The 12,682-nt window shown below is 41.3% G+C and overlaps 1 protein-coding gene across 10 annotated transcripts in view; it reads left to right on the plus strand.

The window, feature by feature from the left end:
- The window catches only part of RTN4 (reticulon 4), a 45,642-nt gene that overhangs the window by 23,547 nt on the left and 9,413 nt on the right, over positions 1–12,682 (plus strand). For 8 of the 10 annotated variants that reach the window (XM_071740407.1, XM_071740399.1, XM_071740401.1 and 5 more), the window contains one exon: positions 9,326–9,533. In XM_071740407.1, the coding sequence (XP_071596508.1) occupies positions 9,326–9,533 (208 nt within the window). Of the gene's footprint in view, positions 1–1,110; positions 1,575–5,432; positions 5,752–9,325; positions 9,534–12,682 lie in introns of those variants that run through there. The other 2 variants (XM_071740409.1, XM_071740408.1) reach the window with 2 other exon arrangements.

A 12,682-nucleotide genomic window follows, 5' to 3' on the forward strand; every position in this document is an offset into this window, starting at 1 on the left:
TCATCTAAGTAAATGTGGAGAATCATGGATTTTGGTGACTTCCAGTTGATCTTACGAATTTCTGCAGAAGGACTGAAGCAGATTGTCAGACATTTTGTCCTATTTTTATGTAGTGCAACTTTTCAAATATTATTGCACTATGATGTTTGAGTATTTGCTTCCCATTTCCCTCCTTTGGTACGTGTTTCGATTTACCTGTTGAAATTATGAATGACATGCACATCTTTGTATAAGTAGAAACATACATATAGCAGGTCTTGCTGTCAAAGGGAGGCCTTAAATTTATGTAGCAAATGAAGCAACAAAAGAGGGATTTCAGGTAACTTTATGGTAAACTTTCTCCATGCAGGATTGTCTGTTTTAATGAAAAATAATACAGACTAACAGACTGGATCAGAATCCCATCGCATCCACTACACAGTATTTTTGTGAAAATGTCCTTGTGGAAATGTGTAAATGTCCTTTGCTAGTTCCTTGGAAAATTAGGTATCTCATTTTTAAGAGGCTTTGGAGTAATGCTGGGATGTTTTTGTTTTATTATATGCCCTGGATACTGAGAAGACTCCTAACTAGAAGGGTAGTCTTTTTTCTTTTTTTTCCCCTCCACAAGGATGGAACATGAAATGCCAGCATTGTTCTCACAGCTTTTTCAAATTTTTAGTTTCTAATTCGTGCTCATGTTTTAAAATACTGCCTGGGTTACTGCTATGTTACCTTCTGCAGTGTAAATATTGAAATGCTTGTTTGTGTCAGGTCAGCAGCTCACAGTGTAGGATGCTAATGTAAAATAAAAAGGGGCGTTGGGTTGTAGGAATTGGGTAGAGGGTAGGAGAACTGTTCCTCTCAAACCTCTGCCGAGATGTATAAACATGGCTGAGCAGTCCGTGATGATTACCAGCAAAAAAAAGACTTCTTGTGTTCTTTTAGGAGCCTTTTGCTATCGGCACAGAAAGGGTCCTCTCGTGTTTTCCTTCAGGCTATTTTTTTAAAGAGAGCTTGAGTACAAAGATGTCTCTGTTCTTCTTCTAGACAGTCAGACATTTGTTTAAAATAAATAAATAAACGAGGGGAAGGCATATATCTAGGAGGTTTATAAACGCGTTTTAACCATTGTTTGAAAAGCGGTCTGTCCGGGGACTACTTTCAGCAGTGCAAAGAGGCTTAGGGCGCCGGGGCTTTGTGGGCCGAGGCGGCACCGGCGCTGCCTGCGGGCAGGAACCGGCTTCGGGCCGCTGCCCCTGCCTGGCATCTGCTCCCTCCCCCTGGCAAGGAGCAAATGGCTGCAGCAGGCGTGACGGCATCTTCTTCTCCGTGGCGGAGGAGCATTGGGGAGCGTTGCGTCAGCGGTGAGCACACCCCGCGCCGTCATCTGACCGCTCCTGCAGCACCAGTGCAGCAGCGGCGGCTGCAGAGGCGCCGGGGGAGCCCATGGTCCCCACCCCGGGCTGAGGAGCTCTTCCCTTGCAGCTGGCCTCCTGCTATGCAGAACTGATAATCGCAGCTGGAGGGGCGTGGAGAGATGGACTCTCTCCGTGGAGAGATGGACAGTCAGCCGAGCAGCTGGAAGGATAAGGGTATTTGTTCTTTCACCTTCTTCATTTTATATTTTAAAGCTAAAGATGCTGCGGGTTGGTTTGAGCAAATGGTGTTTGTAGCACGTATTTAGTGGTGATGCGTTTGATGACACAAGATATAATTGTGCTGGATGCAAAACTGTAAAAGCTGTAGGTTAAAATGGGTAAATACGAGCAACGCAGAACGATAAATTATTTATGTAGGTGAACTAGCTGGTGTGACGCTGCAGATATTTTTCCGTCCTACGGAGCATTTTAAAAAACAGCTTGTTTTGGTATGCACTGCACAAATACCAGCATTGGCTGAATTTAGTTGATGTTCCTTTGAAATTCCTAAATCGTAATTTAATAATGCTAACCGTTAACTCAAAAGCATGTAGTGTTTGCAGTTCATGTAGATTAAAAATTTTAGGAGAAGAAATTGTGTGCAGACTACGGCAGGGTGGTGGTGGTGGTGGTTTTTTCTGTTTGGCGTAGCATATTTCGAGTCTATCCTTAAACACATTTGCTTGGTATTTTTCAGTTTTGTTGGATTCTAGGTAAAACTGTGTAAGATTTTTCAGAATTGCAGCCATAATATCAAACTGTTCTCGGAAAATAAGTAGCTAACCTTAAATTAGTGTGGTTCTGACCTTTGTTCTGTAACCACCAGTGGGAGATTGCCAGAGTAAATCTCTGTGGATCATTATGTTAGTGCTCAGTGTGTAAGAGTTTAAGCCTTATTTGAATATGTAATCTTCAAACTTTATAAACCGTACAAGCCTCAAAAAATTTTAATCATCTCTGGATACTTAAATATCTTCTTAAAGGGCCCTGTCATGCTTGGCATTGGTGAAATTTTCTTCTTTTTACAACTATTGCTCAGAATCTATTTTTTTTCCACTTAGACAAAATTGCCAGTTATCTAGAACCCATAGAATGCTCTAACAGAACCTAAATATGTAGCAAAAAACCTCCAAACAAACAAAAAAAAACAAACTGGCAGGGGAAAACTGCCCTGGCAAAACAAGTTTCTCAAACTTCTAATCTTAAAGGGCTGAAAAATATTAGGGAAAAAATATTCTGCAGTTTATAGTAATATGGTCTTGATATGTAACTAGTTTATATTCATCACTCTGTATGTCAGGCCTAAAATTCCTGGGGGGGAGGAGGGGCGAGGTCTGAAGGTTTTTGAAAAAATTGAAAGACAGGTTACGTATGTGTATTCAGGCCTATTTTAAAGCTTTGTTTTACAAGCAGACAAGCAGGGTTCTTACTGTTCTGTACCTCTGAACACCGACATTTCCGAGCCTAGAATTTCAGGCCTGAGAATAATGGAGTCTTTCCCAATTTAAAATAAATTAATTGCCAATCATGAGCGTTCTTGTATGGCGCAGGAAGATACCAGGTGGGGAGGATGCACTAACCAGTGCTGTTCCAGCTGCCTGGAGGCCAGTGATGGGGGGTCTGTGCACTTGGCTTCTTTGCAAAATGTAGACCAGCCTGGTGTGTACTGGAGCTGCCTCAGATGAAGAAGCAAACCCAAACCCGTCCCACCTGCACATAGTGTGCTGGTAGAACCGCTTCAAGCAGTGTTTTAAATTCCTCCTCCCTCCTCTTCGTTTTTACAGAGTGGCATCCCCTTAGGTGGAGGAAGCTGGTTTAGCACCAGTTTCCCCTTCCAAGAAAGTCCCTCCTGCCTTGAGGTTTAATTATAATTTAACTGGTAGAGATAAAATCTAAAAGAAAATGGAAGCAAAGCAGGAAGGTGGCTTTCTGGGGAAGCAGAAGAGGCCGGTTCCTTTCCTGATGCAGTTGTTCTCGAAACCTGGTTTAGTGGGTTTTCTGATAGCATTTGTTTATCACAGGTTGAAGACTCCTTGTTACGTGTGTTCTTCCTTCGTTAGGTCAGGCTCCAGTGGCATGGAAAACGATGGGTAAAGTTCAAGGATTGATTACATTATTCATCTTGCCCCAAAATAAATATAGAAGCAAATATTGCAACATGCTTCTTTCCATGCTAAAAAATAACCTTAAAAATGTAGCAAAATCTAGAGCCTTTCATTAAAGGACTGAAAAATATTAGGAAAAAATATTCTGCAGTGTTTAGCAGTATGTTCTTGATATATAGTTTAAATGTTCAACACTCTAAGGCCTGAAATTCTTGGAGCTAGAGGGGGGAAAAGTAAAAAGGGGGAGGGGGGCGGGGGTGGCAAGGTCAGAAGAGCCAAAAGTACAGTTCATAGTTAGAGGTTCCAACTAAAACTACTTTCTAATTAATATAGCCCTAAGCTTAGTTGTCTGCATGTTTCTTGTACTACAGCCAGAGTAGTTGAGGAACCAGCATAGTGAAAGTGGTATACCCTGTGGTATTTATCAATATTGATCCTCTAGATAAGCAGAATGAAATAGGCTTACCCTGCAGATACCTTTTATTTTTAGTAGACTTAAAGACAGGCCTCCATGGAGTGATTGGTACTAAAGTATCTAAAACTTAGTTCTTCTTTCAATTAATTCTCAGGTTTTAATGGCTGAATAATACTAATGGTAGGATAAACACCACAACTAGACTCTCAGGCTGTCCCAGTATTATTTCCTTAATGTATCTGGAAAAGTATCTGGATTCTGGTTCGGATTAATTAAATTGTGGAAAAGGTTGCATAGGCTTGTGCAGCCCTTGAGCTTTTAAAATTGTTATCATGAGCAGTCAGGGCCTTGGGATGCATTCCCCAGTTCCTACACTGTGCACACATGCAAGGCTACATGACAAAGAAGAAATGGAAGAAAAATACCCTGCTTTAGCAGCTCATTAATAGTTGCCAGATAGCATTTGCATTCTGGGGGGACAATCTGGTAGTGCCTGACTTCATTTTCATTCTACCATGTATTCTGTGAAGTCTGTATTGCTTTTTCATGATAATGGGGCAGATCTACCAGAACCATGTTCGATGCTCACTGGTTTTCTAACCTCTGGGATGCAGTTAGACAAGCCTGTCGGTCCCACTGGAACACCTGTCCCTAAAACAGGGAGAGCTCTGTTTAGTTGAAGGCAGCTCCACGTGCTTGGCACCACATGCAGCTGTGCAATAACCACCCAGCCAGGGATTTTTGTGTTGTTAATGACTTGCAACAAGGCAGCCAAGGACCAAACTGCCTTCCAACATGTCTGAGCCAGGGTAGAAGGAGGCTTGAATTTTGTGGATTCTGCTGAGGTTCTCAATGGTGATTTTTTTTGTAAATGGTCATTCTGATGTAGGAAATCTTGATGCATCGAGCCTCAGTCTGCTGATGGAGTTTGTGCTTGGCAGAGTGACCACTGGATAGGTTGGTGGCTGCTCCTCAGGGTCTGCCGGTCTCCAGCAGGGGTTAAGCAAACTTCCAAGAGTGAAACTGCAGAGCCAGGTCTATGTGAGAGATAGGTGGAAATCCTGAAGATCGCTGTCATCTGTAAATGTTAAGTCTTTTTAGGATAACTAGAAAATGTCTCTCTAAACAGAAGTGAAGAGCAGTTTGTGGTTGGGTTTTGCTGGTCTAGAGCTAATATTTCCTCAGAGCAGCCTGCATGGTGCTATGGTGATGGTCGTCACCGTGCACTTCAGTCGGATCTGCGGGCTGTCCCTCTGACATGGTGCTGTGACATTTCTCTCTCAGCACAACACCGGCTGTACTTAGATGGATCCCGAAAAGGCTCTCTACTCGTGCCTCTACACTGCTTTTACGATTATTTGAAGAACATAAAGAATTTCATCTTACCTCTCAGATTACAGAAGGGTCCCAGTGTCACGGCTTGTTGTTCATACACAAATCGCGCTCTGTTTGCCCTTTATTTATCTATCTATTTATTTATTTCTAAAATCTCCCCGCTCCGTTGACACAAACGGCCTTTCTTTGGCCATGAAACCCCCCCGTTTTCGTGTTTGTGTCCCAAACACAGGAGGAGAGAAGAGAGGAGCGCAGTTGTCCTTTGTGAGCCCCGGGCAGCTGCTCCCTTCCTTCCCTCCCTCTCTCCTCCCCTCCCTCCCTCCTTCCCGGGGTGCAGCGCCGGGGCCGCCATTGGCGGGGGTTTCAGGTCGCGCGGGGCGGTTGCGTATCGGTACCGCCCGCCCCGCGCCGCGCCAGGAAGTGGATCGGCTCCGGGACCGGCGGCCGGGGGAGAGCGGGCTGCGTGCGGGCACACGCAAGATGGATGCCAAAATGGGTCAGTCCCTCTTTTTATTCTGGGTTTGCTTTGGTCGGTGGGAATTCCGCTCGGTGTTCGACCTCCAGGCTCCTTATTTCTCTTTTTAAAATGCAAACAAGCAGAAGGTGACTTGGTCCGGTGGTTTTGTTTTTTTCTTTTTTTTTCTTTTTTCTCCCCTTTAAAGAGGATTATTGGGTCAGTTATAATAAACCACTTGTTTTTATCATTAAAAAATAATGCGAGGAGTTCAGTTTGAAGTTAAAATCCACAAAAGAAAGAGAAGACTCCTATCACAGCCCTTGCTTTAAAAGCAAATGTAATTGGATGAGTTCTGCATGTAAGGCACGGATGCTAGCAGTACTATTTTTAGACGTGCCAAGTGACAGTTCATGCTTACCAAATGTAGGCAGCTGTTCTTGCTTTGGAATAGGCCTGGAATATTTGCATTAAATGCATGAGGTGTAGTTTGTATTATATAAAATAAAGCTTAAAACAGTTCCCACAAGGAAGGATACTGCTTGGCAGGGCTGTTCCTGAGAATTGGCTGGGGTTTTTGTTTTCCTCTTATTAACAGTAAAAAAAACTCAACAAAACTTGTGTGAGTTAAAGCCCGAAAGCTGCTTCGAATATGGTAATGCTTTTAACATTTTCTTTTACTTTAGAAAGAATTGCAAACACTTGCTTTTGGTCAGTTGGAAAATATAAATCAATTTTATCACACACTTTCTTGGACTGAAAACAGCAAATAATTTTTTCAGTGACTTACAACACTGAATTTTCCTTTGAGGAATTTATAGTGAAACCAGATACGTATGTCGTTAAGCTGCTGCTGATTTGGTAGTTCTCCAAATGGAATGGAAACACTGAAGAAAAGTGCTTCATGTGCAGATTAACTTGGGAGGTCCTAGCTGGGTGTTTTTTTTATTGATTACTGAGAACAAAAGACTTGAAGATGGGTCCCTGGAGTCCATTTGGTGTTTGTGGTATGCTTTGGTTCCAGCAACTTACTCTTGTTTCTGATTTTCTGGAGACTGCCATGCAGGTGAACATAACATTCCTTATAACTGGGTTTGGGTATAATGCCTTACTGCTTGTAATGAGTGATTTCTTATGAAAACTCACCATCAGTGGAGATGCTTTATAACTGTGTCACAGGGTGGAGAGTATCTGATTTACAGAATGCTGTCTGCAAACGGAGAGGAGCAGGGCACATACTTAGTGTGTCACTTGATAGGGGAACCAGCACCCAAATTTGAATGATGGATGCTCAGATTGCAGCATTTAAAAAATAAATACAGTTTCCGTACTTGAAGCAAAGAACTGGAAAGAAATTAGGTTTTTTTTCAGGGTTTCTTGCATGATTTAGGAGCACAAAATTCACCAACCCTTTTCTGGTGAGACTGGTTTTGAAAATATCCCCCAACTGTCATGGATACTTATGCAGCTCAGTTTAGGTTTACAGTTTATAATGATTTTTTAGGTTAAGCTCACTATTGCATTCATAAGTTCCTTTATACATGGTGAGATTGCTAATGTAAGTTGTACTAATAGAGACAGTAATAGACACTTTTGTGATTGAAAGCAAAGCAACTAGAGAAATGTTGCTGAATTTAGGGATTTTGGGCCTTAGAAAAGGAAATGTAAGACGCCTTGATTTTTTTGTTTGTTTGTTTAACTTTTACAAATATGAAAGAAAAATCTTGGCTTCATTTCTTTGACAGGGAAAATAGAAGTGCAGCTTTGTAACATGAAGAGACCCAGCAGCATACAGGTCACCTGGGTGCATGGGTGATAGGTTGGGCTGCAATTTGACAAGGACTTTAGATGGGTGCTGTTCTGGGAGCTGGAGCGTCACCTCCTTCAGCTGGGCTGCTCTATCTCTCGTTCCACATGTTTGCAGAGTCACATGGTACACCACATCCAGAATCTGATCTGGCTTAGTTTTTAATTTATTTTTTTGTGTCGTAGTTGTCAGCAGCATGCAGAAAACCAAGCCTTGTGGCCATGCAGAGCAAGGGAAGTTGGGTGGTGGTAGAGAAATGTTCTTTTTCAAAGCAGTTTTTGTTTGTGCCAAATTTAAGATGTTGATGCAACTGTAACCTAGTTCAGTCTGTAGAGCTTTGGGTAATTTTTACTGAAATGTTAATTAAGTATTTGGATAAAATATTTTGCATTGTGAAAACGTCAGCTTTAGGTTTATGACGAGGGTTCTCATCTTTCCAGCACCTACTGTCTCTGTATGTTTTTTTATTTTCCCACCTCAATCATTAGGAAAGGACTTCAGCTTCTGAACCACTGTGAAATGGCACTGTGAACTGTCCCAGTGGCATTTTCATTTTGTATCTACAAAGGGATTTTGAAGACATTGCCCTACAGAGGCTGCTAAGTATTTAATTGGTGTATCACCACATTTTCATCCTGTAAGAAATAATAGTCAAGTTTTGTTTTGTTTAGTTTTCTTTTACAGTCATCCAGAGTAAGAATCTGTTCTGAACTGTGGTATGCTACTTTACAATTAATTTCAGTGATGCTTAGGATGAAATAGGATTACTAAAATTGTGTTGTAATATTTTTTCTATGATTTGACTTCTGTATATAGTAATGTAAATTATTACAATTAACAAGCAGCTTTGATGCAGAAGAGGAATTTGTTCTTCTGAAAATCTGATTACCTGTGAAAGTAGAAATTGTGAAGAATGAGTTTTATTGTGTCTCACCATTAACTATAAAACCAGACTAGATGCCCCTGCCCAGTTCTGTACTCCACAGTGGAGAATGACATTTGCAGATCTCATAAGTCCAGTAAAGTAATCAACAGCACCTCAAACCAGACAGTCTGCAAGGGGTGCAATAATCTTTGCCTATGCCTTGTGTAAGGTGTAGTTTACTATACACAGTACTGCTAAAAATGGCACAACGTTGTCTCATCTCATGGGGGTTGCTTGAAGAAAAAATAACTTGTTTTACAAATGAAGTATTTTGCATTGTAGCACAGGAACTTCAGCCTGGATAGAAATTCCAGTGAGATTATTCCCTCTTGATGGCTCAGTCTGTCACCCATAATCAACATTATAAACTCCCATGAGAATGTTTACATTCAAAAAGAAACAAAATGAACTCTTAATGACTTTTGAGGTGGTGCCTTTGCCTCTACCAGACTTGCAAAGATTTAGAGATTTTTTTTGTCTTTTGTCATTATCCTCACAGGGAATCAGAACTAGTCTCTTCAGTGAGTGACCTCCACAGAATCCACAAAAATAAAATTAGGCACAAACCGCTGCAGTTATGGTGCAGAACACAGCACAGTAGTTGAAGAGATTAGTTCTGGCATTGCTAAAAGGCAAAATTGTTCTTAAACTTTAACAATTACATTTGAGGTAATCCTAATAATGATAATCACAGTAATCTGAAGTCCACTGCAAAATGGCTTCTAAAATAACCTATTTCTAGTCATAATTTAAGCTCTGGTTTGACCGTGAGATTGCAAGTTCCATTCTTGATAACCCTCAGCAGTCAAGTGAATCACATTTTACTTTTTTCTATGGATGCAAAAGATACCTTGTTCTAATTTTTTACCTCTTTTAAATTTTAGTTGTTGACCTCCTTTACTGGCGAGACATTAAGAAGACAGGAGTGGTGTTTGGTGCCAGCTTGTTCCTGCTGCTTTCATTAACAGTGTTCAGCATCGTGAGCGTGACAGCTTACATTGCCTTGGCCCTGCTTTCTGTGACCATCAGCTTTAGGATATACAAGGGAGTTATCCAGGCAATCCAGAAGTCTGATGAAGGCCACCCATTTAGGTGAGATGTTTTTTCTTTTAATTAAAAACTGTATTGTTTTTGAGGAGAGTGGTATTTGTGATGTGTGTCATAATATGTTGCACATGAATGTGAACAGTCTATGTACTGAGAAATCTGTCTGCACAGTGATAAAGAAGATGAATTGAGTACTTGGTAGGGGGAGATTTCCTGGGAGTGCTAGAGTATCCTTATTTACATTTAAAAAATAATCATGTACTTCAGTCTAATGGAGTAACATGTGCAATTTAGAATAGTATAGTCTCCAGAATGTGAACCAGTGGCAGATGATGTACAAAATGTAAAGAATACCCAGGAGATGCAGCACTTTTGATGCAATACGTTTAGCAAAAGTAAAAATAAGTGTAGCAGGGGACTTTTTCATATTTTTGGAATTTCTATTAAAGGATGCTTTTAATTGATGTTTTTAATATGTAGCAGCAATGCTGTGTTCTCCACATGCAAGACTGCCTTGTCATCAGCAGAATCCAACTTCATTGCAGCCTGCCCAGGTCAGGAATTTAGAAATTTGGGCTCTGAATTCTGGGCCTTGAGGCCTTGAAGGTAAAATTTTGAGGTCTCAAAGAGGCCCTCTGAGCCATTTGTTTTAAGTGATGATCTGAGTCCCTGGGGCATAGCTGTATGAATCAGTACCTGTGGTATGCATCCTTTACTGTGTCATGTACAGTAGTGCCCACTACTGAAAAGCTGCATCTTAAGACAAATAAAAACTTAATGCTGTGTTAGAGTAATTACTGAAAGTGCTTACTTCCTGTGCCCACACCAGCTATTCCACACTACTCAGACTTGCTTTTCTCCCTTACTAACCAATGAAGTGGTTCAATCTCAATTTCTCTTGCACCTTTTAGAAACATCTGCTTGCCTTCCTACAGCTCTCTTGCTAGTTTTATGGTGTTTCCAGTTCTCTTCCTCTCATTTTCAGTAAGGCAAAATAAAATGTTCCCTTGGGCTTTCCTGCATTTCTCCCTGTCTATGAGTAGTAGCTCTTTTATGCGGTTGAAGGCAGTCTGTGCCTAACTGAGCTGGTAGACAAAACAGGGGGGAAAAAAGAGTATTTGCTTTCAAGTTTAGATCTGATACCAAAAAAACCCCCATACCCAAATTGACAAGCATTCCGTATAGCAGGATGAAGTGCATCTCTTATGTCAGCTTAGGTTTTTTGTTTGGATTTTGCCTTGTATGGCCCTCCTTGTTCAGGATCCTAACCCTTGTTAGGATGAATAATTTGTTGAAATCCTGTTTGTTCTGTCTACCCAGTAGTGCTCTTCAGTATCCAAACAGCATTTCCAAGTTTACCTGTTCTTTCTTAGCAAGAACAAGCAAAACTTGTTCAACCCATGCTCTTTTCTGCAGTTTATTTGTAAAAATACTGATACTCAAAAGAAGCTTCCAGACATTCTTGTCCAACATACCTGGTTCCTTACTTTTTTTTTATCTGTATAACTTCAACTACAAGAAGGATATTTTTACTTGAATTTAGTTTGACAATGAAGAGCACATCTGTGAGATCAATTTAATTTTTGATCTAGGCAGTGAATATCTTGTTGATGAGTTAAGAAGGCTGTTCAAATCAAGTGTGGAAAGCAGAATGTAACCTTGAAATGGCCACACTCTGCAGCCACCGTTTAAAACAATTTGTATTGGACTTGCCATAAGGCCGTGCTTAACTTTGTCTTAAATGACATACATAGGAGCCTCAACTGTGTGGTATTTTTGTTTGGTTTTGGTTTTTAATCAAACAAAAACATTCTAAAGCAGAATTCCCCCAAACAGATGTAAAAGTTTAATGACTACAGTAAGATCAGTGCCCTCTTACAGATGTACTGCACTGCTCTTTCTTCCTAGATAATTAAATTATTCTCTATTTAAAGACTGTAAATTGCCATAGCCACTGCAGCTACAGATAAAAGTCAGAGTATAGTGGAAAGCACACTTAACCAGGTAGGAGCTTCTATCTTTCTGTTAAAAAGAACTGCTGTCACTAACTGTAGAGAATTTTTTTAAAAGAAATTGTTGGAAAACTTGTTCATTTTAGCGTGCCTTACCATGTTAATTACATCTTAATGGTACCTTTCCAAGTACTTTGTACCATGTATTGGGTACGTTGCTTTTGTGTAGGGTTTTTTCTGTTTGAGAAATGTGGGAATCTTGTAGACTGTTAGACTGCCTAATACAAAAGCAAAACCACAGAATCATAGAATGGTTTGTGTTGGAAGGGACCTTAAAGATCATCTACTTCCAATCCCCCCAACACCTTCCACTAGACCAGGTTTCTCAAGGCCCCATCCAACCTGTCCTTGAACACCTCCAGGGAGGGGGCAGCCACAACTTCCTTGGGCAACCTGTGCCAGTGTCTCATCACTCTCAAATTAAATAATTTCTTCCTAATGTCTAACATAAATCTCCTCTCTTGAGTTTTAAGCCATTTCCCCTTGTCCTCTCACTACACACCCATGTAAAAAGCCCTACCCCAGCTTTCTTGTAGGGCCCCTTCAGATTGGAAGGTTGCTACAAGGTCGCCTCAGAGCCTCCTGTTCTCCAGGCTTCTTCTTGAGCCTCTCTTCATAGGGGAGCTGCTCCAGCCCTCTGAGCATTTTAGTGGCTCTCCCTCTGGACACTTTCAAGGAGCTCTCAAGGAGCTCTGTGTCCTTTTTATCCTGGGGACTCCAGAACTGGACACAGTGCTCCAGATGGGGTCTCACACGAGCAGAGCAGAGGAGGAGAATCACCTCCCTCCACAGGCTGTCTGTGCTTCTTTTGATGTATCCCAGGACAGTGTTGGCTTTAGGAGCTGCAAGTGCATGCTGATGGCTTATGTTGAGCTTCTTTCCACCACCCCACCCCCAAGTCCTTCTCCTCAGGGCCACTCAGTTTTTTCTCCTCCCAACCTGTAGTTGTGAATGACTCACTTCACACAACTCTCCAGGCTGCCTTGCGTCTCATATTTTAAAGTACATATTGGCCTTATTAATGTAATAAATGACAGCATATGCTGAAGAGTAGGAGGAGACTTCATAGGCCAAGGAGCATCTGTCAGAGGTACTGGGCACTTTCTGGGACACCTGCTGTCCCTGTGTGCTCACACATGTTGGTGCACATTTTTTTTGCTTCATCCAGTTACACCTGTGTGT

This window comes from Heliangelus exortis, chromosome 3 (assembly GCF_036169615.1).
Source record: "Heliangelus exortis chromosome 3, bHelExo1.hap1, whole genome shotgun sequence".
Lineage (NCBI taxonomy): Eukaryota > Metazoa > Chordata > Aves > Apodiformes > Trochilidae > Heliangelus > Heliangelus exortis.